This window comes from Cannabis sativa, chromosome 1 (assembly GCF_029168945.1).
Source record: "Cannabis sativa cultivar Pink pepper isolate KNU-18-1 chromosome 1, ASM2916894v1, whole genome shotgun sequence".
In the NCBI taxonomy this organism is placed as follows: Eukaryota; Viridiplantae; Streptophyta; class Magnoliopsida; order Rosales; family Cannabaceae; genus Cannabis; species Cannabis sativa.
In genome coordinates, this window is record NC_083601.1 from 50,970,028 (window position 1) to 50,997,542 (window position 27,515).

At 32.9% G+C, this 27,515-nt stretch overlaps 2 protein-coding genes across 2 annotated transcripts; one reads left to right on the plus strand and one right to left on the minus strand.

Annotated features, from left to right (window-relative positions):
* The first annotated feature begins 5,153 nt into the window (after window positions 1-5,153).
* On the plus strand, window positions 5,154-8,973 carry LOC115706643 (NAC domain-containing protein 54). The gene is made up of 4 exons (XM_030634358.2): window positions 5,154-5,396; window positions 5,483-5,766; window positions 6,689-7,090; window positions 8,445-8,973. Exons 1-4 carry the CDS (start codon window positions 5,240-5,242, stop codon window positions 8,706-8,708), a joined length of 1,107 nt encoding a protein of 368 aa, XP_030490218.1. The 5' UTR covers window positions 5,154-5,239; the 3' UTR covers window positions 8,709-8,973.
* A 6,224-nt stretch (window positions 8,974-15,197) lies between these two features.
* LOC115705076 (myb-related protein 330) lies at window positions 15,198-17,263 on the minus strand. Its single transcript, XM_030632314.2, has 3 exons — window positions 17,001-17,263; window positions 16,711-16,840; window positions 15,198-16,196 (listed from the first exon to the last, which is right to left on the minus strand). The coding sequence occupies exons 1-3, from the start codon at window positions 17,128-17,130 to the stop codon at window positions 15,353-15,355; spliced, it is 1,104 nt and encodes a 367-aa protein (XP_030488174.1). The 5' UTR covers window positions 17,131-17,263; the 3' UTR covers window positions 15,198-15,352.
* Window positions 17,264-27,515: the final 10,252 nt, after the last annotated feature.

Below are 27,515 nucleotides of genomic sequence, written 5' to 3' on the forward strand. Positions count from 1 at the left end.
ATGATAAGTATCTACAAAAAAAAATATCTTCTGTAAAAATTAGATACCCTTACAGTCCAAGAGAGTAACAACGAGGTGGCACCAAAGCAACCTCATGAAAATAAGCCTAGAACAACTTGAGTCAGCTAGCCAAAAAGGGTCTTGAAGAGACGCTTGCAAAGATAGTACTATGCCTAAAAATGAGAAGGATGTTTCTCAATCAAAAATTATAAACTAATAAGAGGATGACTAGCAAATAGGGCCGATACGTCCTTAGCCATACCAACAAATATGAGGATGGCTGGCCCATATATAGGGCCAATACGTCCTTAGCCATACTAAAAAATAAGAGGATGGCTGGCCCATAGGGTCGATGTGTCCTTAGCCGTTAGGTACAAATAAATATTTAAAAGTGTGCATATGAATGTAAAGAATAATAATCCCTCAAGGAAATGGTAACAACACGTCAAAAAGTTGAAAAAAATTCAAGATACAAAACACTCTCTTACACCCAAATATAAAGAGTGGTAATTGAGAAGAGATCGAGACTACTCTAAGAGCCAATACTTATTCGTCTAGCAGTAGAGGTCGAGACTACTCGCATCTCTCAACAGTGTTGAAAAATAGCAAGTCGCATTTTGCGAGACGCTAGTTAAGATATTTATTCTTGCTATAGCTTTTCACGAAAACTTTTGGACTTAATCTTTTAAGATTCTAAAATAAGTTACACTTTGCTTATTTCCCTTAATCTTTCAACACACTCACAGGTATGTAGGTCAATAAGTTGAAGCTCTTAAAGAACTCATTATCTACCTTTTCTAGTGATACAATTTCGATTTGTTACACATGGGAAGACTTCTATCTTTATCATCTCGCTGGATCTTACTGCTAATGCGTAATGCGAGATTGATATTACTCATTATGAATTATCTCTCCGAGACAATTCATATATCACCGAGTTTTTTATAATTTCTGTGTCTAATTTTCCACGTGTTATGTCCATATTTATGGCTCAAAATATGGTCATAACAGGTACAATTAAGTATCGAGTCCTATAATATCCTTTAAAGAATATCACTAACCAATCGTAGGGCGCTACGTACCTCTAGAAGGTGATGGATACTATTAGTGTCCAATAACAATGCTCTAAAATTATAATATGTGGAACCTAATACTTAATCACACCAATATTAATATAATGGGTTAGTAGTCACCACTAATGTATTTTTATTTCTAAATCTTCTCTTGAATCCACTAAATAAACAAAACAATTAATTAATAATTTTTACATGTACTAATTGGATACATCGGGATGACTTGTAAATTATAAAGTACATGATTTTCTTCTTTTAGAATGTAATGATTACATAAGTAATTTATACAACAAAACATTTTTTGCAAGCTCATATTTTTTATAATTGCAATTTGCAATCATTATATTTTATACTATTCATATATAAGAACAATTTTAGCACTATTATATATATACCTTTTCTACAAAAAGAGCAGCTATCCTCCAAATAAAAATAGATAGAAGTTATAAATTGAAGGAGAGAATAATCTTAATTAAGGTTTCATAATTAGGAACAAACATAGAGAACATACAAAGTTAGAACGAGTATATAACTTTGTAGATACTCTATTATATTGTGCGTTTACATACATCTAAATTTAAAACACATAAACAATGTATTATATATATTATAACCTTACAAAAAAACCTTATTTAAAACCGATGAACAATATATTATATTATATTATATTATATTTAGATGTATTACCTTTAATTTCTTCCTTTCTTGTATGTTTTTCTCTTTCCTTATCTCTCTTTATTTGGTTTATTTTTATTTTATTCATTATAATTAATCTAATGAGAAGTGGAGGCTCAACTTTTTTATTTATTTGTTAATATGGTAAATATAATTTTGGACCATGTGTTTTATAAAATTAATTAATTAGAATTTCTGTTTTATTAAATGATAAAATTTACCCTATATTTTTCAAAATAGTAAAATACGACACTGAGCTCAATTTTTAACAATGTTATTTTTAATATAACCTATTACAACAGAAAATATAACCAGTTTTATCATAACATCTCTAGATCAGATTATTATTAAGTTTTATTTTGACAAAAAATCAGTCCATTTGTACAATTTTAGAAAAAATACATAATGGTCTATTTTATCATTTAACAAAATAGAAGATCCAATTAGTAACTTTGACAAAATACATGATCCAAGATATAGATAGTATTTACCGTTGTTAATAAACATTATACGAAAACTTTTATACATGTATTTCTTTCAAAATTTTCTTTATATATTAATTTTTGTTTTAGATTTTAAAAGCTAAAGAAGCCATGGCCACCTCCTAATAATTTTCTAACTCGGTCATTTATATTGGTTCGTCCTTAAATATAAGATTTGTGTCTATCTATAACAGGGAAGTTTACACAAAATTACTTAAAACTAAAAAAAACTATAAAATTATATAAAAATGTATTTTTTTTTTGTCATTTTGGGTATTTATGAAATAATAATCCCAATGTAATAAGAACGCATTTTTTTTTAATGTTTTTGAAATGATGGACAATTTTTTCAAACCAATAGGTTTAATTATTTTATTTTTAAGCTAATTATAATGGATAGATGGTGTGTATGTTAGTTTCCCTAGAATTGGCGGCATGGAATATCTTTTTTTAAAAAACAATGACTTGAATTAATGTTGGTTGAGGAGGAAAATATTCAGTCAATTCAAACTTGAAAAGAAATGAGTACTACATGTTTAAGTTGAGAACATAAAAAAAAAATCACAAAAAGCCAATAACATAATGCTTGTTAATTTGCGGCGCATTTAGATTTCTTAAAATATATATCATGTGATATTTTATTTTTTGATAATAATATGATGTATTATTTTATAAATTTAATTTATCTCTATTTATCAATCTTTTCCAAAGAATGTTCAAGTAATTACAATTGTATAGAATATTTGGAATTTTCCAAAATTTATTAGAGAGTTATAAACTACATTGTACCATCATATAATATGTTATTTTTTTATATATATGCCGACAAGCTATTGCGATACATATTTTTTAATATTGTAATAATGTTATACATATAAGGGTTTAATAGTGAATAAATTATTCAAATTTTCTTGAAAACTAGTAAGCTCCCTACGTACTATATAATAACTATAATAATATACATTGTTATATTTTTATGTAAAAATATATTTTTTACATATTAAAATTCAGAAAAAGTTAATTCTCACTAATAAGTGTAAATACTCTAATTTATAAATAATTATGAATTAATGGATTTAGATTATTCGGCTCCTCACATAGGCTACCAACAAGAGTACTGTTGGCACAAGGTAGTTAATTAATTTCATATTAGGTAGAAAACAATATTATATTAAAAATTAAGCTAAGTTAAGTTAATTTCGTACGTATTTGTTTGTATTATATTATATTATATTAAACTAAATTATATATTATATAATATTAGGTTAAATTTAATTTATATTAAAGTATTTTATATTTATATATTATTTAAAAATATTATATAAAATATAATTTAATATAATATCTACAGTGTATCAAATCAACCGTTAATGTTATAAATTTGTATTAGAAGTCTAATAATATATAGTACTTTAATTGTTTCTAACTCAAATATACAAAGTGATTATTATATTAATATGAATCAAACACACATATATAGACGCGCCAAGTACTATATATCAATTCTGTTTCAAAAAAAAAAAGGTATATATATCAATTAATAAGAGAATATTATTGTTGGTTTTAGACAGTACCTACATGTTAATTAAAGACATAACCTTTATAATTAACTATTCAAATCAGTACATAAGATCCTATACACCTTAATTGTTCATCCCTAAATGGTGTACAAAAGAATGAATAAAAAAAAAAAACTAAAGACAAATTAATATTAAGAAATGGTAAGGCATTACAAATGATAACGTCATGTTTGATTATTATATATCTCAATCTTAATCTAGACAGCCTAGCAGATAGTGTTCATATTAATTTAATATGATACATATGCATAGAGTTAGTTTGTAGTGTGATTAGTACTATACATATATACATTACAATACTATAAAACAAGTGATTAAAATATATGAAAAATTTGTATACACTTAATTTTTTTTTTTATTTTTTTTGGTGACAAAATTTCTTTAAGTTTATTTTGCTTTATAAATTTGACACGTGCCAATTAAATATTATCGTTAAATATTAACTGGATGATGACTACTGTATATACCTGTGTATATGTAATAATAAAACCTCGAAGTCGATACAATAGTAATCGAATACCTTAAATTTTTAAAAAAAAATTAAAGGGATTTTGTCCAAAAAAATAAATAAATTAAGTGTATAAAAATTGAAACATAAGTACTCAAAGTTTTAAGTTTGTAAATGGCATAATCCTAATGTTTATTTTTATTGACATAAGTTTTCAATGTTTATTTTTAGTGACATAAACTCTATTATTTTCTTAAACAGGCCACAAATAAGGTCTAGATTCTTGATCATTAAGTCTAGACAGAAACATGTAGTATAAATTATTTTTAAATGTTCTTTTAATAAATTCAAAACAGAATTTGTATTGACAAAACTGGAGGAAAATTACAGTTTTACAAATATTAAGTACTTATACCGCTAAAAATAAATATTGAGTTTATGCCGTTAACAAACTTAAAATTGTGGGTGCCGCCATTTAACCTATATATATAATTAGAAAGAAAGAGTGATGAGGTGGTGGTGGTGGGTAGGGCTAGCTAGGGCATAGTATTGCGTGTTGTAGGGTATGGCCGGTCTAGTGGCCCACTCAGCTTTTTGTGTGGGGCCACTAATTTTTTGTTAGTTTGTGAACAGACAAAAGCAGAGAAGCTTCTTATCCTCCTCAGTTTTCACACACATAGAATCTCTCAAAAACTCAAACCCACCATCATCTTATTATATTTAAAACAAAATTTCCTTCTATATATATTTTTCTCATTAATACCCTCCTTTTGTTACATTATTACAATCTTTACCACTCTTCATACCCACCTTTACCCCAAACCAAAACAGTCATTTCATTTTGGTCCCCCAACAGTGGCATATATATATATAACCCATTGTCGTACAACCAATTTTAGTTCACATATTCTACAGTTTTGTTTTCTTCTACCACACACTCACTTACTCTCTCTCTCTCTCTCTCTCTCTCAAAACACAACAATGGCTCCAATGAGTCTTCCCCCAGGATTTAGGTTCCACCCAACAGATGAAGAACTCGTAGCTTACTATCTAGATCGAAAAATCACAGGTCAAACAATTGAGCTGGAAATTATCCCAGAAGTTGATCTCTACAAGTGTGAGCCATGGGATTTGCCAGGTAAGGAGATATTATTATTATTAGTAATTAATTAATTCATGTTAAACCCATTAATTAAGGATTTGTATATGTGTACTGAATTTTAGAGAAGTCATATTTGCCGAGCAAGGACATGGAGTGGTACTTTTATAGTCCAAGGGATAGAAAGTACCCAAATGGTTCAAGAACAAATAGAGCCACAAGAGCTGGTTATTGGAAGGCAACCGGAAAGGACAGGGCGGTTCAGTCGCAACGCCGCCCCGTTGGGATGAAGAAAACCTTGGTTTATTACAGAGGAAGAGCTCCTCATGGTATCAGAACTAACTGGGTTATGCATGAGTATCGTCTTCTTGATGATTCTCTTGGTGGCACTGTTTCTTCTACTTTAAAGGTAATAATAATAATAATAATAATAATAATAATAATAATAATAATAATAATAATTACTACTTAATTTAACATATTATAATGTGTTGCACCACCACATTCTTTTCATCAATTAGCTCACTAAATCTGTTACTGTTGCATTAAATAATTTGTTTATTTCATTGTCTTACAACTGAAAAAAATAATGAAGATACCTCAAAGTTAAATGATTAGGGTTTCAATGAGATGCATATTTTTTTTTTTTTTTAAATTAAGAGTTTATATATGACAATGCATAGATTGAAATAATGAGCTGCATATGATATAACTATATCATTTCAATGTAATCATTATTACTACAAAACTCATCATAATTATTTATATATAACTGTTTTTTTATTCTATTTCTACTGTTTAATTGAATAAAGAAAGAAGCTTGTGATTAAATAGAGAATCCTAAATTTGATTGAAATAAAGAAGAAAAAAAAAAAAAAGAAAAGCTAAATAGATCTCCGAATCCACGGTGTCGATTATATGTCAGTCCCAATTCCCAAATCCCTGTTTGTGATCTAATTTTTATATATGTTAATATATATATATATATATATATATCATCAAAAGCAAATATCTTTAGATTTTTGCTACTCCCCTTTAGTATTCTTTTTTTCTTCTTTATCAATAGAAAAGGAATAGCTTATCAACATGATATGATGATGAAAGCGTCTTTGGTTCTTAGGCTTTATTAGCTCATGTACTTCCTATATATATATATAATATTATTAACTTTTGTTTTTTAGACTCTATCAAATTTTTCTTTTCCTTTTGAGAGTTGCTTTAGCCACTAGATCATCGTTATATAATTTCTTGTTTGTTACATGAAAATGAAAAGAAATCAAAATGGATGCTTTTGATTAAACTTTAATTTAATTTTATTTTATTTTTTTCAGGATTCTTATGCACTGTGCCGAGTCTTCAAGAAGACAATTCAAATACCAAAATGTAACAAAGATGAAGAAAATCCAGACAATAATAACATTAATGGGAGAAATAATACAGAGAAGGATAATCAATCAACAGCTCTTGTAATAATAAATGAATCAAATCTTAAGATTCCTCATCAAATTTCAAGAAGAGTAGAGAATAATAATGAAGATGAATATTATCCCAATAATAATAATAATAATAAATTTGTATCAGAAACCTCTTCTTCAGATCTCACTCAAGGCACACCAACTGAAAATGGTGTCATGGACGATTTCCAGGCTCCTTTTGCTTCTGATAATGAAGCAAATAGTTCTGCAGATTTGTACTCTCTTGCTCTAATCAATTCTTCCTCCAATCTTGTTCAGGTATATATATATATATATATATAAATATTATATTATATTATATACAGACGTACGTAGATCAATCTAATAATTTTATTTTGGATATTTTCAGTAAGAGTCAAAACAAATTATAATGATGATTATTTACGAGAATCTTCTTCTAGGGTTATCTTTTTTTTTTTTACTTTAGGGATTAAAAATGAAGACATTATGTCATTATTACCTCCTTTGCTAATTAACAATACTACATATGCATTTTCATCCATATATAAGATTCTGCTTTATGTCACTAACAAATTAAGAGCTTCGTGTTCACACCTCTATAGGGTTCTTTGTATATATATATATATATATTATATAGTAAGGATATAGATCATGATGATATGACCACGTTCAAACACGCGAAAAATCATACAACATGATTGATTGGTCAATAGGAGTTGGAAAATGTGGCCCACAAAACAAGTCCTTTGAGTTGTCTTTTGGATCTTAAAGTGACAAAAAGTTTTTGCCATGAGTAAATATTGAAGTCATGAGTAGTACTAGCTAGTCTCTTTAATTTCCTAAAGCTTCCCCTTCTTATTATATAATACATTATACTACTACTACTGACTCACATCTCTTTCTTCTTCACTCTCTTCTATAACTTCTTTTTGACTGACTACTCACCCCCACCTCTTTCTCCTCCTGTTTTTCCTCACATAAATATGCTCCTCTTTATACACCTCATTTCATCACACTCAAGTCACCATCACTTGATAATCATCACATTCATTATTAAATTATTCTCTCTATTTTTAGTATTACTACTGGGTACTAGTCACTACAAAAAAACTACTATTTTTTGTCACTAAATATAATTTTTAGTCGCAACAAAAAATTATTTGTGACTAAAATACAGTATTTAAACACAAGTTATCACTAATTTAGTTTTAGTCACAACAAGTATTGTGACTAAAAATACATTTAGTTACAATAAATTATAATTCCTGTGACTAATATCTTTAGCCACGAATCTTTTAGTCACAACATAGGAATAATAATTTATAATTAGTCACAACTTTTTTACTTTTGGTCACAACTTTTTTACTTTCACAATTTTTGTTATGACTAAATGTAAGATTTTTTGTAGTGAGTACTGGTGCTTAGCATCTCTAAATATGTTGCCTTAGGATTGACTATCGATACTCCTTAAAAATTATTATATTAAACTATATGAGACCCGATACTTAATTGAACTAACAGAGATATTGACACATAAGAGAGTGCTAAACACCACTGACACTCTTTAGCATTTCTCTTTTCTTTAGAGTTGATTGTTTTGATTATTTCTTGTTTTTAATAATATATTATAATTGTGTTTTTTTTTTAATAGGAAATGGAAATGCCAAGCTATGAAAGCCTTTACCAACTGGCTTATCCACCCTTAGAACTTGATGACTTCCCACAGATCAACTTAGAAGAGATGAAGCTTATGAAGTCTGAAACGACAGATGAATGCATGTCGTATGAAAAGTTGAGGGATTACATGAATGGAACAGTGGAAGAGATTTTCTCTCTATGCTCTTCTTCTTCTTATCATAACAACATTAATGATCAAGACAACTCCATTAATGCTATCTCAATGCAACAAAATTAATAATAAGACAGACAACATTAAAACAGTACTTTACTGACAAAGATATATAACTTCTCCTACAATTATATTTTCATATATATACATCGATTTATTGACACACAATGTTAGAAATTAAGTTGTGTTGGGGGCTAAATTAATAACCATGTGAGAAAAAATGGTTGTGGTTTATTTTTCAAGCCATGCACCATACTATATAGGCCAATATACATATAGTGTTCTTCAACATTCATCGTTGAGTAGAAAAAAGTATACGAACAATTTTTTATTTTGTTTTCTTTTCTTCTTTGTATTGATTTTATACTGGGTATTGTAATTGGTTGGTGAGATGGTTGAATTTTGAAAACAAAAGGAAAAACCTATTCATGTAAAAGGGTTCTTATTTTATTTTAATTTATTATTTTGTGACTTCATCATGTTATAGTGTACTCCTCATTTTTATGTTATTTTATCTAGAATTAATACCATGCATAAATTGATAGAAATGAGTGGAAAGGAAAAGTCTCCTCATCATCACCTAATATAAATATATATATATATACATATATATTGTGGGAAAATTATAAGTAAAATCAAATTAACTAAAATTTTAATCAACAAACAATTAATAAGTTACAAAAACTAATCAAAAATTAAAACAGAGATGAATATAGTATTAAAATTAGGAACAATAAAGCGATAAAACAATAAAATCAACACTAAGATATACACTGGTTCAAGTCATGTAGATTAATATGATCTATGATTTTATTCCAGTTCTAGAACACTACCAAATCTTCTTTATCGATTGAGAAAGAATAGAGTACAATACAGTCGAGATCAATTCTCTGTTAAATTCTCTCAAAGTATTTATCTCTCACATTCTTACCCAATAATCTTTTTCATCTACAGAAGATTCTTCAAACAAAACCCAAACTCAATCTCACTCTTTTCTCTTACCTCTCTCCTTACCTCTCAATATCTCTCTTCGAAATCACCTCTTTGAAACTCGTCTGAACTTTTTCTATCATTCTTCTAGAAAAGCTAAGTGTTGGTGGTATATATAGGTTTAGGATATAGATCCTAAAGTCGATGGTTGCAAGTGCTAAGTTGTTAAGTTAATTGGGACTTAACAAGCTTAACAAACTCCTCTTAGCTAGATCTCCATGTCAGCATAAGTCAAAGTGCTTTTGGATGAAACTGTAAACTTTCGGGACCATGGATCGAATCGCATGCCCAAGGGCTTTCCTAATAGGAAAGGTGCTAGCTGGAGTCGGTGATCCGGGACTCCTTTTCAAGAGGAAACAAGTAGCAATTCAGAACTCCAATCCGAGAGAAGGCTAGCTTTCCCCAAAGACTCCTTCCGAATGGACAAGATAACTCTTCGGGAAAGCTCTTCTGGGAGACAACTAATTTTCTAGGAAGATGAATATCTTTCGGAGACCTTTTCATTTGGAGAAAATATACCACAAATTCCACCTATTTTTTTCAAATTAAAATATTAACGGTGATGAAGAAAGAACGCAGCCATCATAGTTGGTGCTCTAGAAATCTTAGTATACTAACTTCTAAGATGGATTAAGTCCAAGTAATGCTTGAACTTGTTTACTATTAAGACCTTAGTCCCAACATCAGCAAGATTATCTTTTGATCTGAGCTTCTCTAATTCAACCAATTTCCTCTATCTTCTCTCTAATCCAGTAAAGTCTTATGTTTATATGCTTTTTTCATGATAAACTTGATTCTTACAAAGATAGATGAATATCTGAGTACATTTTCACTCCACCTTTTATTTGTTTCAATTCAAACATAATATCCTCAAAGCCATAAGGCTTCATTGAATGCTTCTGTAGTAGCCATAAATTTTGCTTTTGTGGCAAAAAAGGCAACCACGGACTGTAACTAGGCCTTCCAGCATATACAATTCTAGTTTATCATAAAAACATAGGAAGTAGTTGGTTTTCTCGTATCTCTATTCATAGCCTAGTCAGCGTCCACGAGCCCTTTCAGCCCCAGCTCTTCTCTTGCTTTCTAATAGGTTAAACCATATTCCCAAGTGCCCTTGAAGTACCTTAATGACCATTTGAGGGCCTTCTAATATTCAATACTCAGATTGGACATGAACCGACTTAGGATGGTTGGAGCATGAGTTATGTCTAGTCTGGTGCTCACCATCACATACATCAAACATCCTAAAATTACTGCATAGGGTACATCTTTCATTTCTTCTGTCTCTTTCGTACTATTTGGAAACTGTTCTTTTGACAAAACAAACTATCTGCCCAACAATATGAATCTACTTTTTGCATCTTTCATGTTGAACTTCTAAATAACTTTCTTAATGTACTTAGACTGCTTTTAGTTGATTGTCCCTTCCAACATGTTCCTTAAAACTTCAATACCAAGAGCTTGTTTGGCTGTGTTTTCAGTTTTCAGTTTTTAAAATTGTGTTTTTAAAAGTGAGAATAGAAAACAGTTTTTTGTCATTTTAAAAATTTAATGGTGTTTGACACAAATTTTTAAAAACTATTTTTAGATTTTTCTTACGAAAAAAAAATCAATATTTTAGCACCATACCATGACATTAACCCATCCGGGTATAGGTTGGGGTATGGTTTCGGGTCTAGGATTCGAGTATGCGAGCAAAATATAAAATATAATATGTTAGACAAAAAAATTGTTTTTGAAAATTGAAAATAACATTTTGATGTTTTCTGTTTTCTAATTTTTTAAAACTCAATTTTTAAAAAACAGTTTTTAAATTTTTTTTCCAAACGACTCCTAATAGTTTTTAAAAACTGTTTTCAGTTTTAAAAAACAGAAAACATTTTTTAAATTGTAAAGCCAAAACAGCCTCCAAGTATCTTTTGAACTGATCCAAGCTCCTTCATCTCAAATTCTCTCTTAAGCTTTGTTTTAATACTTTTGATCACGATTTTTTCTTTGCTCATGATGAGGATATCGTCCACATAGAGCAATAAAAATAACTAATTTCATCAAGTAAAAGGTGAACTTAAATGTTTTTTTTTAAATAACTAATTTCTTGATTGTTGTTAAAAAAATTTGATCAAGTATGTGGGAGTAATTAATCATGTATTCGCACCTTAGCTTGTGTATTATTTATCAAGATTCAGTATAGGATCTTGTTCATAATATCTGTTTTATATGCAAGCCGTTATTAATTTATAAGCTCGCATTTAGCTCGATGTTGTTTTCAAGATTTTTGATAATCTTGTTTTTACAACAAGTGTTATTTTTATTCTTGCCTATAGCGAGATTTCAACATTTGATTTTCTATTGTTTTGGACCAACTTTAATCGAATATCGTATATTTTGCATTTTTTTTTTTATAATTTCACTTTATCTTAAATTTGGTGGATATACTTATGTCTCCCAAGTAATTTTAAAATATGCGTTATGATTACTTGACATAAATAAAATGACTAAAATTTTATTCATAAAAATTTACATTTTCTCATAATAAATCAGCATCTATAGATGTACAATTATTTGTAATATGGTCTTAGAATACCAACACAGCTTCGCATGATGACCTTGGTATTCTCCATGTACTTGATTCACTATTAATTAGAAATTACTAAAGTAATGTATTGATTTAGCATTTACTATACTTCCGCCATTCTTAAACCTGCTAAAAGTGCTTCATATTTAGCCTCGTTGTTTGAAGCTACAAAATGAAATTTTATGACATAATGAAACTTGAAACCTTCTGGTGAGACAAGGACTATGCCTGCCTTTGAGCCATTGATCATTTGACAAGTCGTCGATAAACAACTTCCAGATTCTTTGGTTTGGGATTACCTCTATGTCTTTGTTATCATCTATTCCTTCAACTAAAAATTTGACAATGCCTGCCCTTTGATGGCTACTCAGGGTAATAAGTTGTGTCAAATTGCCCCAATTTTATTAACCATTTTATTAATTGACCTGAGGCATTTGGTTTAGACAAAACCCGCCTTAGTGGATGATTGGTCAATACATGGATAAGGTGTGCTTAAAAGTAGGGTCTCATCTTTCTCGAGGCGTGAATTAGACATAGTGCTTGTTTTTCAAGTGGATGATATCTTGATTCTTCCCCTATTAAATGCTCACTAACGTAGTAAACTAACAATTTGTCTTTTCCTTTTTCTTGCACTAATGTTGCGTTTATTGCATTTTCTGAAAGAGAAAAATATAAATACATGATCTCACAAGTTATTGGTTTTCAAAGCACTGGCGGGGTTAACAAGTGTTCTTTAATTTCTTGAAATGCTTTCTTGCATTTCTCTGTCCATTCAAACTGCTTGTTTCCTCGCAATACATTAAAGAATGTGTTGGAAATTATTTTACCAGGATCTTAGATCTACTCACAAGTATGTTGTTTAACACCCTAAATATGAACTTTCTAAAACGATAAGTTAAACACATATAAAGTTAAGAAAACCTTACATTGATGCAGCGAAATTAATGTCTCCTTCCACTCAGATCTCTAACCCTTGTATCCTTTCTGTCGCAGAGTATAATCAAGATCTGAGCCCGAATGTCCTTTTTCTTTGAGTTTGATCCTTCACAGTCTTCCAATCTATGATTGAGTTACTGCTTGCTGTGTGTGGGCACTCACTCTTTCACTAGGGTCGAAATTTTATGAAGAAAAGAAGAGAAGAGGGTTTCGGCCTATAGAAGAAAATAGGGAAGGCTCAGTTTTTCTGAAGAGAGAAATTTCTGTCAGATAACTAATGAATGTGTTGTTTTGACTGAGCCATCACTTTCTATTTATAGGCAACTACTAGGTTTAGGTTAGGAATTATTTGGCATTAAAATAATGAAAATATCAATTTGAATTTCCACAAATAGTGGCCGGCCATGGTGTGATAATGGGCCCCACTTGATTTTGCAGTTTTAACAAATTTTATTTTTATTTTCTCAAAAATACCAATTTTCCAATTCTAACCATTTAAATGCCAAAACTAATTATTTAATAACTAAAATAGATTATTAAATAATATTGTCATTTAATTTAATTATTAACTAGATATATAAAGTCCATTAATAAATAGATAAACCTAGAATCTCTTTTCCTTGCAATTTCACCCCTGCTTAGTGAAAATTCATAAATTAGACATAGTCTAACTTTAGAATTATAATTGACTAATCACGAATCAATTAATGAGTCTTACAAGCAGAATGTTCTCAACTAGAATGGGGACCATGGATCTATATGCTGAGCTTCCAATAAGTGAACCAAATTTACCAAGTAAATTCCTACTTATTAATTCTTCGTTGAATCCACTCTTAGAACATAGAATTGCACTCTCAGACTTATATAGAGCATATTATATGTTCCACGATATCAATATGCTATCTCATTTAACCATTGTTATAATCTTATTGTGATTTAAAAGATCCTCTATATAGATGATCTACATCGAGATGAGATAATTTTACCGTTCTCACCCCTCAATGTATTTTGCCCCTTAAAACACTTAGCTACCTGTAAATGGTGTTTAGTGATCTAATAATTAGTCAGTTAAACAAGAGCTCATCCATTTACTTCTATTTGCTAAGCTCGAAGGGAATCATCACTTGACTTCTATACACCAGTAGAAGCTATAGATTCTATATTTATGTTCAGCACTCCCACTCAATCATAATATCATGTTCCCAAAATATACGTATCACCCTGACCCAAAAGTAGGCTTAACTAATAAATCAAAGAACATGAATAATACTCCTGAGTTGAGCCTAAGCATATCAGGATTTAGATTCTTTTAATCTTAAGATCAACTACTGATATTGACTTGGAAAGATATATATATAACGGTAAGTTTGTAATATCTTAACTTAGTTGCAATATCGGTCCAGTCCAATGTATACTCCATACATTCGAAACTAGTATACTTTACTAATATCCTGGAAAGAACATAACACTTACTCCAAGTGTAAGTACACATCATCGCTGATTATCACATTAGTGTAAATCCAAAAACACTGATGAAACAGGGACCTATTCTTTTGATTCATATGATCACAATCACATTCCCCTGTGTTGACGATACTGTAATTGTGAATAAGCATATGATCTGGATTTAACTGATTTTGTGTGTGTGAATGTATTAAACATATTAAACCATTAGCATGTAAAATTCATGCAAACATAAATCACTTCAAATTTCTTGTATTGGTAACTTAATCAGATTGTAAAGAGTTTTATTTAGGGCATAAAACCCAACAGAATGGAAGGTATTTGTCTGTTGATTTTGAAATGAACTTATTTAATGCAGCCATTTTCTCGCTCAATGATTATACCTCTTTTGGTTTCTTTGGAGAAGGTATATCGAGCAAATCCTTTATTTTTTTTCAGCATTGGCTTCAATTTCTCTTGAATTCACTATGAAACCAAAAAACTTTCCAAAAGAAACCCCAAAAAAGCATTTATTTGGGTTGCGTTTCATGCTGTGTTTCCTTAGGATTGAGAAACACTCTGCAAGGTCAACCACATGATCATAGCTTTTAACTGATTTGACTAGTATGTCATCTACATACACCTCATTGACACTCAAAACTATAAATCAATATTATGAAAAGAATCAAAATATTTCAATCAATATGAATACAACAACACATATTACATATCACAATTAAGAACACGATTGATCAAAGTCTATCTATTAATAATTCCATGCAAGATCATATTCCATGGAGCTAAGATCATGACACATTACCCCAGAGAGATTAAAATTAGACTCCATAAACCCAAGATCAAAGTTGGAGTCATCATCATAGTTTCTATCTTTATCGCCCATTTCCATCTCCCAAACCTTATCATGATCTTGCCCTTGATTCTGATAATTCGGTGGTTGTGTTTGTTGAAGAATATCATTTTCTGGGAGCATTTTCGACGCTTGAATGAGATCAAAACTCGAACCACATAACCCGATATCATCCAATAATCCCGGTCTTGAGAGACATTGAATATTTAAAGATGAAGATGAAGAAATAGTAGGTGTTGTAATACTATTATCATATTGGGAGGGATTTTGGGGCATGTTAAAACTCAAATAATTAGGAGTAGTAGTTGTTGAAGTAGTATTAGAAGTAAAAATATCATTATTATTATTTGGGTTTTGATGACACTGATCATAATTGAAGGTAGTGAATATGGGAGTAGTATTATTATTACTAGGTAGGGTTAGCATATTATTACAATTATTTTGTGTTGTGATCTCATTATTATGATCATGAAGTGATGAGTTATTACTCACAGTGAAAATATGAGTTTGTTTTGGTATTGGTTTGGTGACATTATTATTATTTTGTGAGATGACTACAAATGATGAACTAAAATTTTTATTATTCTGCGATTTGTTCTGATGATGCGATGATGATGTCATCAAATTGTGGGTTTGTGGGTCTAAACCTTGAGACATAAGTTTTTTCTTAATGCATGAGTTCCAAAAATTCTTCACCTCATTGTCTGTCCTTCCAGGAAGATGCTTTGCTATTTGAGCCCATCTATTAACATAAATAATGTCATTTACATTTACAAAAAATTTTAAAACATAAATGCCTAATTATATTTTTACTCCCAGAATTTTGACATATATCAAATCATGTCTCATAAACTATTTTAATTGTTAAAAATCTCCCTTAAATTATTGAGATTATTGTAAGGACTTTTGTCCAATTTAGTAAGAAAAGTCTAACATGAATGAAAGTTGGACATGATTTGACACATGTCAAAATTCGAAAGACATGATTTGATAGATATTAAAGTCTGGGGAGCATGATTTAGTATATAAACAATTACCAAATTAATAAAATTGAATAAAATTGGACAAAAGTGCTTAAATCCAATAATGTGAATAGTTCAAGAAAAATTTTTAATGATAAAAAAAATTCAGAGAGCATAATTTAGTACATATCAAAATGTAAGGGTCAAAAATTCTAATTAGCCAACATAAATTATTGTTATTAAAAAGTGTTGAAAGTGATAGAACATGTTTTTTAATTATAAGGAAAAATGTACCTGTTTCCTAAAATTCTGTGAACATCTATAATGATTTGTTCTTCTTCTTGTGTGAAGGAACCTTTCCTCAGGTCAGGTCTCAAATAGTTTATCCATCTTAATCTACAACTTTTCCCACACCTTTGTAATCCTGTGCCCATTAGTACTCATTACTTCTATTCATGTATATTTAAAGCTTAACACAATATATATTCAGAGATATATATATAGATGTACTAATCATGATTACTTAAGTATATAATGATTTTTACATAATAGTGAAAGAGTGAGAGAGAGAGAGAGATTATAACCTGCAAGTTTTGGAACAGAGCTCCAATTGCCATGGCCATGAGTGGTGATATGTGTAAGGAGCTTCTCATCTTCTTCAGGTGACCAAAGGCCTCTCTTCACTTTCAGTTTGTTGCAGCAACGATGACCCATAATAATAATAATAATATTTACAAATCTTAATAGCTAATAAGTATACTTGATCATTTTGCACAAGGAAAATTTATTCTAGACTAACCTTCCACAACTCACTCTCAATAATTGTTATAATATTCAATAATAGTAATCATATTTATATATAGTACACTCCTTTTATACCTATATTTTATAATTTTTTGGGTAGGACCTACTTTGAAATGGGTATATAGGGATGAGAAAGTTCTTGTCAATAAATGTTTCTATGTTGAAGCATTATTATAGGGTAGGGCACACGAAATATTCTGTGGGAGCCATTACATATATATAGGACAATTGTTGTGTTTCTCTAGACAATTACTATAGGACTATGCTAAGGATTACAAAGAGGTGTGTTATATAAGATTATGTATTATATATAAAAAAAAAGTTATTTATTATTGGCAAGACACCAATAACTAATAACAATACTCTCTTACAATTTATGGTACAATGTACGAGTGATATATATTATGTTAAAATGCCTAACCCTAACTATGTATACAAATATATATTTTTTTTTATTAATGAATTTCCATTCAATATTCTACTAAAATATACAAAAAAAGAGCAGAGGAGAACATGAATATTATAAACGTTTAATAACTAAAATTATTAGATTTCTCAATGTATGACCAATAATAATACAAATAATAATTCTTAGATTTATCTTAAGTAAGGTTTAAGAAACTATAACGTATCCAAATCTCATTTGTCTCTCATTTAGCTAGCTTAATTTTTTCAGTTGAAATTAAATGCTTTGATTGGAGAATTTGACAAAAATAAAAAAGTGTATACAAATCAATATATTATTTTATTCCTATCTTCTTCTTGTAAAACACTACACTGTGTTTTTCTTTTGTGCCTAATACTGAAGATTATATATATTGGTTCTACTTAATTATCTACTGTCTTGTATGTTTAATATTTGATTTCACACTTGTTTTGATCATTTTGTATCTATAAATTTATTATTTATTTTTTATAATGAGACTTGTAAGATATAGAAAAATTTTACTACGTTTTTTTAAAAGAGTGTACTGATAGACACCGGCCTATCTATTTTGGCATTCAAAATTCTTTTTAACTTAATTTATTTTCATAATCGTGTACGTTATAATTATTTAATATATATAAAAAAATTTTAAAAAAATTTAACACGCTGAAAAAATATTTAAAATGTCTTCGGTAGAACTCCCATTTTTTGTAATACGTACATGTTTAAATTTGGATGAATATCATATATTGATGCTAAATTCTAAGTACATCATTTTTGTCTGGTTAGAATAAATTTGAAAATATATATATATATATATTTTAATTATCATTTACAACATCTACCTTATATTTTTGGGCACATGTCGCATCAAAAAGTTATTGAAGACGTGTGGTAAATCTGGACCTACTGAATAATTTGAGAGAATTAGACAAACTTTATATTATATTATATATATTATATATATATATAAATATATCTTCATGGGGAAAAAAGTTTTAAGGGAAGGTGGCCATTAATTTAACGTGTGGAATTATTACTAGTATATATTTAAATAAGCATAAGTACTGTTTATCAATCAAAGAAACAAATTAATAATTATCATGATATTCTCATGTTCTCATCATGTGTTGGTAGTACAATTTAATTTGGAAAAGTATATATAAAAAGTTTTTCATTGAAAGCCAAAACCCAAAAACACACGAAAATTACAAAAATATAAATCTAAATGCTAGTATAGATATTATAGCAAGCCACGCTTGGAGCACTCACAATTGGGTAATGTATGATAATTAAAAAAAAAAAAAAAATGTCAAAAAAAGCTAAATCCAATAAATGAGGAGAAAATTACCACTTTACTTAACTTGTTTTAATTTTTATACTTTCATTTCATATTTTTTTAGATATACCCACTTATATGGATGGTGTCCCTATTAGACCCCTTAAGTTATGTAAATTATATGCTAGACTTAAGTAAAAAATAAGAGTATATTAGGCAATTTACTTAAAAAAAAATAGATATATTTTAATAAAAAAAATATGAAGATATTTTTGATTAATAGATATAAAAGAATACATATTTTTCATTTGTTATTTTGTTACAAGGCACAGAAGATATCTTAATAAATTCTCATACAAATAAGTTTTATGTTTTAAGACTTGCAATGTTGTTTTATTTTTTGGGAATGTTATATGTGATTGTAAAACTCTAGAGGATTTAATTGATGTTTTTGTTCTTTGACACTGTGAATAGTGTTGTTCATTTTTAGCTAGAGCATCTTATTTTATTGTTGGTCGTGTTATCAGAAATAATGATATTTCTCTTCATTTTCACAATGTAATCTTAAAGGATTGCATTTAATAAATTGATGATTTATTTTTTTAAAAAAATATTAGAATATTGATGCTTCACCACATATTCCTCAATGATAGATGACTTGCATTAATTAAACAAAAAGCCGGTCGAATATATAGTACAATTTTAACAAACATTTTTCTTTAGTAAACCTAATAACTTATCATAATTAAACTTAACTTAATTTCAATGCCTGAATTAATAATGCAACGACTTATTGTTTCATTTAATTTAATATAATTGCATATATATTTGTTTTCCAAACTTTTAGGAAAGCCTAAACATGTAAATATATATATGTGTGGGTGTGTGTATGTATGTATATGTCTAAATGTCTAGGAAGAAACTAATTAATAACTGCATAAGTTTTATATTTTGTATTGTATTAAGGTTTTAGGGTTGTTTTACGGTTATTTGTTTAGTTATTCTATGGTTGTTTTAATTGTTTGTTTTTCTATTTTAAGGTTGTTTTATAATAAGATAATAATTTTATAAAATTTGTATAACAGTAAAATTATAAACTTTTGATTTTTGTTTAGAATCTAATATTTTGTAAAAACTCCAAAGATTTTTATTTTATAACACTAAACAAAGACCTTCAATTCATTGGATAATATATATGAACATGTGTACTTTTAGTAATGAGCTGTATTTTAAAAATAACTTAAGGTACACTCATTTATAGTATAAAATATAAATAACTTATTGTACTTATCTTTGAGGGTCAATGACCACAGTGTCTCTAATTGAGTGCTTTGTCGATTCTGTTTTTACCAAATATTTATCAAACATATTATACCTTCAAAGTTTTTTTTTTTTTGATAAAAGGCCGATTCATTAAACCAAAGCAAAACCAGAAAAACAAACACACCAGGGCAGCCGAAACCCCACAACCAGGCTTAGTTCATGGCCAATAATGACCTCAAAACAGAATGGGAAAAGCAATTACTGAAATTATGGGACGCAGCCCATTTCGCAAGCAAATGAGCATTGGAATTCAGCGAACGGGGTATCCAAACCACCTTAGTATTCACTGCCACCTCAAGACAATTGAAAAGATGAAGAAACCACGCTGTGCTCTTCCAGCAAGGGACTTTACGGGCAGCCGCCGCCTCCACTGCAACCTTGCAGTCCGAGAAAATGCAGGCATTCATCCAACCATGCTCTTGACACCTCGAGATTGCATGGCAGATAGCCATCGTTTCCGCTTCCAAAGGAGACTTCACCCAAGTCTTCACAGAAAAGGCCTCAATAACCTCTCCTTGTTTATCCAAAGACAGCACCGCAAGAAAGGCCATGTTGTCCTTGACAGCAGCATCAACGAAAGCATTAAACTCCCCCAACAGATCAACTGCCGACGGAATAGGGGGGGTTTCCCCAACATGGTTCAGCCCCAAGTTCCCATCAATCTGAGTTTCCTGCACTAAAGTCATAGTAGTATGCAACATAGAGTCAACAGAGGGACGGAAGCCATCATGAAAGGCTTTATTACGGGCATTCCAAAGGGTATAAGCCAAGGCAACCGCAAATGAAGAAAGATCATGGAGATCCATCGGGGATAACATCGACGGAGAGTGGGGATTCAAAAGCCAATGGAGAATCTCACGAGAAGAGGAGAAAGTAAGTGAATCACTTCGAATGCCCCACCTACTCTTAAACCAACACCCCCGCGCCAACGGGCAATGAAAGAATAAATGCTCAAGAGAGTCCTCGGCAAGCGAACAAAGAACACATTCAAAACTTCTCCCATAAATCACCTTAAGTCTCTTACCACAAGGAAGAATATCCTTACCCACCTTCCATAAAAACAATTTCACTCTTTCTAAGAAGGAAGAGTTCCACACTTGTTTGAAAAGTACATCCACATTGCCACTTCTATTCTTGGTCAAGGAAGCATGGGCGGCCTTCACAGAAAAGAGGCCATTAGGAGAGTCTTTCCAAATTAGCAGATCATCCGAGTTGCCAGGGAGAGTAACAAAGGTTCTCAATGACTCTAAGAATTCCGGCCGAAACCACTGCGATAAAAGATTAGTATCCAAGTACCCATTACTCAAAATGAATTTGTCCAGCGAAAGCGTAACCGGCCAACGAACATTTGGATTGAAGGCAGCCAAGTATGAATCCCAATCCAACCACGGCGTCCACGGGGTAGTCCACAAGTCAACACAATGTCCGTTACCCACCAACCAACAACTTTCTTGGCGGATGAACTCTCTGGAGGCAAAAATTCCCCGAGCTCCCCAAGAGGCATTAGAAGGAAGAGTTGCATTCCAAAAGTTACTGCCCCACTTGCAATATTTAGCCTTGAGCACCTGGCACCAAGGCGCATCCCCTCCTTTCGCAAGAGCCCACCCCAACTTGGTGATCAAAGCTAAGTTCATCTCAGAAAACTTCTTTATACCCAAACCCCCACAAGCCTTGGGACGACAAAGCCCATCCCAATGGGTCAAGGCCAAGAACCTATCCTTCTTAGAATTACCCACCCACCAGAATTTCCGAGCCAATTTATCCAAAGTCCCACAGATCGAATTAGGCAAAAGGAAGGACGACATGGTATATATGGGGATATTAGTAATCACAGAGTTCAGGAGAGTGGTACGGCCCGCCTGAGAAAGAAGCTTGCATCTCCATCCCTCAAGACGATTCTTAACTTTATCCACTACAAAGTTGAAGTCCCGAGTCTTACTTTTAGTAAAGAAAAGAGGATTACCCAAGAATACCTCAGAAGCCTCCATCCGCCTCACCCCCAAAGCATCCACAATAGAGGACCTAAGGGAGTCATTCGCATTACTAGAGAAAACCACAGCCGATTTAGAGTAATTTATCATCTGACCCGACCACATACAATAACGTTGCAAGCACGTTTTAAGCACATCGATTTCTTCCAAAGAGGCCTTGCAAAAAAGAAAAGTGTCATCCGCAAACATAAGATGGGATATAGAAGGGCTTTGCGGACACACCTTAAAGCCTGTAAGCCTTCCATTAAACTCAGCCTGAAGGAGAAGCCTCGAAAGAACTTCACTACCCAGTATAAAGAGAAAGGGGGAAAGAGGATCCCCTTGGCGCAGACCCCTAGAAGGAGGCAAACGTTTCAGAGGACCCCCATTGAGCAAAATGGAAAAACTGACCGAACTGATGCATTTAGAAACCAAGGACCGAAACTTAGAGTCAAATCCGAAGGCCTCTAACACTTTATCCAAAAACCCCCATTCCATCCGGTCATACGCCTTAGACATATCCAGTTTCAGCCCAACAAAGGCCGATCTCCCCTTTTTCTTCTTAAAAGAATCCAACACTTCATGAGCCAAGATTCCATTTTCTGCAATCCATCTACCCGGAACAAAGGCCGCTTGAAAGGGCGAAATAAGAGTCGGGAGCAGCTTCTTAAGCCTATTTGCCAAAAGTTTCGAAATAACCTTATAAGCAAAATTGCAAAGCGAAATAGGGCGGAAATCATCAAATTTGGCCGCATTCGGTCTTTTCGGAATAAGCACCAAGAAGGTATGATTAAGAGATCTATCAAAATCCCCGGTCCTAAAGAAATCCTGAACCGTACCCACCACTTCCGCTTTGACCGTATTCCAATGATGCCGATAGAAACAGCCTGGCATACCATCGGGACCCGGAGATTTAAGCGGGCCCATAGACCAAACCACAAGGCGAATCTCCTCCTCCGACGGAAGTCTAGTCAACTCCTCATTCATATCATCAGAAACCCCGGGGTTAATGAGATCACTTATCTCATGAGTGAGAGGAACTCCGGACGATCGAAAGACCTCACTGAACTTCTGGATAAAATACTCTCCAATAGGTCCCCTTCCCGAAGTCCAATTAACACCATCTTCAGAAATCGCCCCAATGTAATTCCGTTTTCTTCTAATCACCGTAGAGGCATGGAAAAATCTAGTGTTCCTATCTCCACTCTTCAACCAAGTTTCCCTGGATTTCTGGCGCCATATTTCACATTGACGTTTAGATATCTCCTCAATTTCTAACAAAATATCAGCCTCCAACTCAGTATTAGGCATAGAAGGAGGGCGGGATTGGACTTCCAGGAGCAGCTTCTCGAGAGCGTCAAGTTTCGATTTGCACATACCAAAGAATTCCTTGTTCCATTTTGCTAAAGCCCGTTTCGTTCGATGGAGTTTTGAGATCAATTGAAAACTGAAGCAACCCCGGACCACCGCTGTCCACGCCTCTTTCACCACATCATAGCAAGACGGATCCCTAATCCACGCCTCCAGATACCGAAAGGGTCTATGAGTTGAATCATTCTCCAAATAAAGATCCAATAGCATCGGCGCATGATCCGAGTCTCTAATAGTAAGGACTTTTACCCCTGCTTTAGGAAAGGATAAGATCCACTTCGGGTCTCCAATAACCCTGTCAAGCCGTTCTTTAATAAGAGCCGAGAACTTTCTATTATTAGTCCAAGTGTAAAAATTCCCCACACTTCCAAGATCCACTCCCCCAGTCATTAGCAGGAAATTAGAGAGGTCCTCAAAGTCACCGTGAGACCTAGAGGTCCCACCAAATTTCTCACCCTGATTAAGAATGGAATTTAAATCCCCGATGAGAGTCCATGGTTTATCCAGACCCGCCATCTCAAGAGCTAAGTTCTCCCAGAACATTTTCCGGTCACTCCTAACCGGAGGAGCATAAACGAAGTAGCAAATCCAATCCACACATCCCAATGTATTATTGAACCGCACCACGATTTTAGATTGATCCGAATGAAGCATCCCTACATCGATCCCAGCTTTCCAACATAAGCAGAGACCACCCGCCGAACCCACGGGATCAACAATAAAAGCACTAAAGAACCCCAATCTCCTCCAAATACTTTCCATTTTAGAATTCTTGACCTTCGTTTCCATGAGAAACAGAACATCCGGGTCCTCCCTTCTAACCAAACCCCGAAGGGCCTCCACTGCCTGAGCTTGCCCCAAGCCCCGGCAGTTCCAAGCCAGAGTTTTCATGGAGCCCTGGGGGGCATGATACGGCCCGCCTCCTCGGCCACAGAAAAATCCGCATTTTCCAGAACAGAATTCATAGTAACTCTACCCCTAGCCACATTAGCATCAGAAATAAGGGACATAGAACCAGAGATAGTTATGTAATGTTCACCTGTTGGGAGGCCCGACTCAGGATCAGGTCGAGACTCAGACTTTGCCACTTCCTCGTCTTCGAACAACCCATCATCTTGTTCAAGGGCCAGCAAGCTTTCGGGTTTATTGCTTTTTCCACCCCGGGTTCTTGTACCGCGAATCTCCTGAAAAAGATGATCATCACCTCCTCTACCCAAGTCATCTTTCCCTTGGCCTTCTCTATCTTCGGTATCGGCGCCGGCTTTCCTTTTCTTTCCATTGTCCTCCATTAGACCAAGATTTCTCTCGCCCAACTTAACAGCTGCTCGCTCGTCCCCCAAAAGGAGGCCCGAATTTGAACTACCCTCAGCAAACACATCCTTTGGTCCCCGGTCAATCTCAAGCCCCGGTTTCGTCTTAAGGTTGTCTCCCTCGAATTCATTGTGTCCATCCGAGATTTTCTTTCTCTTTGTACCAACAGCACTCTTATCCAGATCATTAAAATTCCCAAAGATCGGTTTCTTTGGAATCCCACGGGGCCCAAGCATTCTTGAATGAGAGTTTTTATGGGCCATCCTTGATCTCCCTTTGGAAAGCAGGGATGAAACCTTTCCCCTTGCTCTGTTAAGGGGAGTAATCAGCCCAATAAGAGGTTCATCAGAAGGAGAGGTGGGACTTTGAGGGGTGGTTTTCTCGTGAGAGGGAACATTGAAAGAGTTATCACTCTTTTGAATAATACGGTTTGTCACTCCCGCCGAACCGCCATCATGACCTCCACGAGCTAAGAGTGGATCATCTTCCTGTTCCATACTAGTTCGCTCTTTGAAATCCTCTGCATCAAGCACTGCAAAACCATTTTCCAGCCTTGAACCAAACCGGAGCCAAGGGCCGAATAACGGAACGCTTCTACCATCATCCAAAGACATCATTCTCTTCCCCGCCGAGCAAGAACTCTCCAAATGTCCAATACAGCCACATTTAAAACAGAAAAGAGGAAGTCGTTCATACTTGAAATAGCTCCACACCTTTTTACCATCTTCATCATCCAAACCCACCCCTGCCAGGAGCGGTTTAGCAATGTCCAGGCTCACCCGAAACCTCATAAAGTTGCTTCGAAGCACCCCTCTCACTCTCATTTTGTTGGTGGACAAGCACTTACCCACCCTATTAGCAATTTTTTCAACATTCTCATCTGTAAAATACCGATAGGGGACTCCCAGAGCTCTCACCCAAATATTAACATGGTTAAGATCAGCAGATTTCCATTTTCCATCATCCGGCATCAGTGTAACAAGCAGAAAACCTCCACAGGGGGCCCAAGGACCATTCCCCACCACCTTCAGAGCATCAGATTCCCTAGAGAATCGAAAGATAAAGATTTTGGGACTTATCTCTTGAAGACGCCACCCGGGGCTGATATTCCACATCTCGGAGAGGATAGAACGAAGCTTGCCATTACCGATCTTCCTCTTGATAAAAAACTTACCCACCAAAGTTTTCTTGATAGTGTCTTGTGCTACCGCATCGTCTGGGGTCAAGTCCACAGAGAAATCATCCATAGTGACATTTTCGACTAAACTCATCACCTCCTCCATCGTATTCAGATTCATCTCCGGCGTCGACATTGCAGAAACAACCCAAACCTTTAGAGAGTCACACAAGCAAGAAACAGAGGGCAACGAAGAGCAGGCCACCCAGTAATAAGAAAAACCCAAATCCCAGTCGATAAGAGGACCTCTGTTTCTGTGGAAAAAGGAAGAAATAGAGTGGATTGGTATCACAACCCTAGCAGAATCATAAAGGTAATACCTTTCCGGACTATGGACGCCGTGGTCCCGCCGTACACAGGACAAAGATTGCCCCTCCGTACCCATTTCAGGGACGTGCGAAGCCACCTCTCGCGTCAGAATTCCAACATTCCTTCAAGATGTACGGAGAGAAAAATTTAAAATTGCTGTTAGTAAATTTAGTTATACCTTCAAAGTTAAAGTTAAATCATATTTTTACACTTTATTGATTCACTTTTTTCTGGAAAGATTAATTCATGCATACCATTATAAGTAACTTATATGACTTGAAGAAGCAAAATTCCTTTTTCATGATTATTATTACCCTTAATGGAGTAATTAAATTGTGAGTTTTTTTCGGTTAAACTCTCTCAACTACTATTTCACCATTATATTTAACATTCTAAAGTTAAATTTTGGTGGTAATAATTAAAATCCTCCAAACTACAAAATCATTAACATTTTGAAGGTGTCATCTGTTATAGTGCGAATTTTTTACCTAGAAACTCGAGACCAAACTCCCATAAGAGTGATGTGTGGACTCACATTATTTGAGGATTGTTGAGCTGTCAAGAAGGGACTCCTCAAAAATAAATCTCGCCCGAACTAAACTTGTGAGATGATGTGACTGTGACAGAGTATAGTCGCATTATTACGCCTTGCGTAATATAAAATAAAGCATGTTAGAATTTAGGATAAGATGAATGAGGTTTCATCTCAAAACCAATTGACAATGGGAGGAGTAGCTCATTCATCTTATATATGACAATTTATTTTCACACATTAGCAATGTGAGACAAACTCTAATACGCCCTCCTCACGTTTGGGCCTAGAATTTGTGGGTATAATAAACGACCTTTAAGAGACCACATGACTGAACGTGACATTTGAAAGAATCTCACAAGACCAAATATTGAGAAATTTGTGGGTGTACACACTGGGAAATTTATGGATTTTGAAACAGGTCAAAGATCCCAATACTAGAAATTGGCACACATTGGCCGAAAGGTCCCAAATAGAGGTTAAAGGGGAGACAGCGGAAGTATCTTTTTAGATCGGCAGCATTTTGGCTCACAACGGATCACAAACGACTTTTAACGGATCACAAGTGGCTCTGATACCATGTTAGAATTTGGGAT

Excerpts from the sequence above, each read along its gene's own strand:
- LOC115706643 (XM_030634358.2), top strand. The coding sequence starts at position 5,240 with ATGGCTCCAATGAGTCTTCCCCCAGGATTTAGGTTCCACCCAACAGAT. Across the intron at positions 5,767-6,688 it reads CTGTTTCTTCTACTTTAAAG|GATTCTTATGCACTGTGCCG; the intron begins GTAATAATAATA and ends TATTTTTTTCAG. Across the intron at positions 7,091-8,444 it reads CTTCCTCCAATCTTGTTCAG|GAAATGGAAATGCCAAGCTA; the intron begins GTATATATATAT and ends TTTTTTTAATAG.
- LOC115705076 (XM_030632314.2), bottom strand. The coding sequence starts at position 17,130 with ATGGGTCATCGTTGCTGCAACAAACTGAAAGTGAAGAGAGGCCTTTGG. Across the intron at positions 16,841-17,000 it reads CTCTGTTCCAAAACTTGCAG|GATTACAAAGGTGTGGGAAA; the intron begins GTTATAATCTCT and ends TAATGGGCACAG. Across the intron at positions 16,197-16,710 it reads CACAGAATTTTAGGAAACAG|ATGGGCTCAAATAGCAAAGC; the intron begins GTACATTTTTCC and ends TTATGTTAATAG.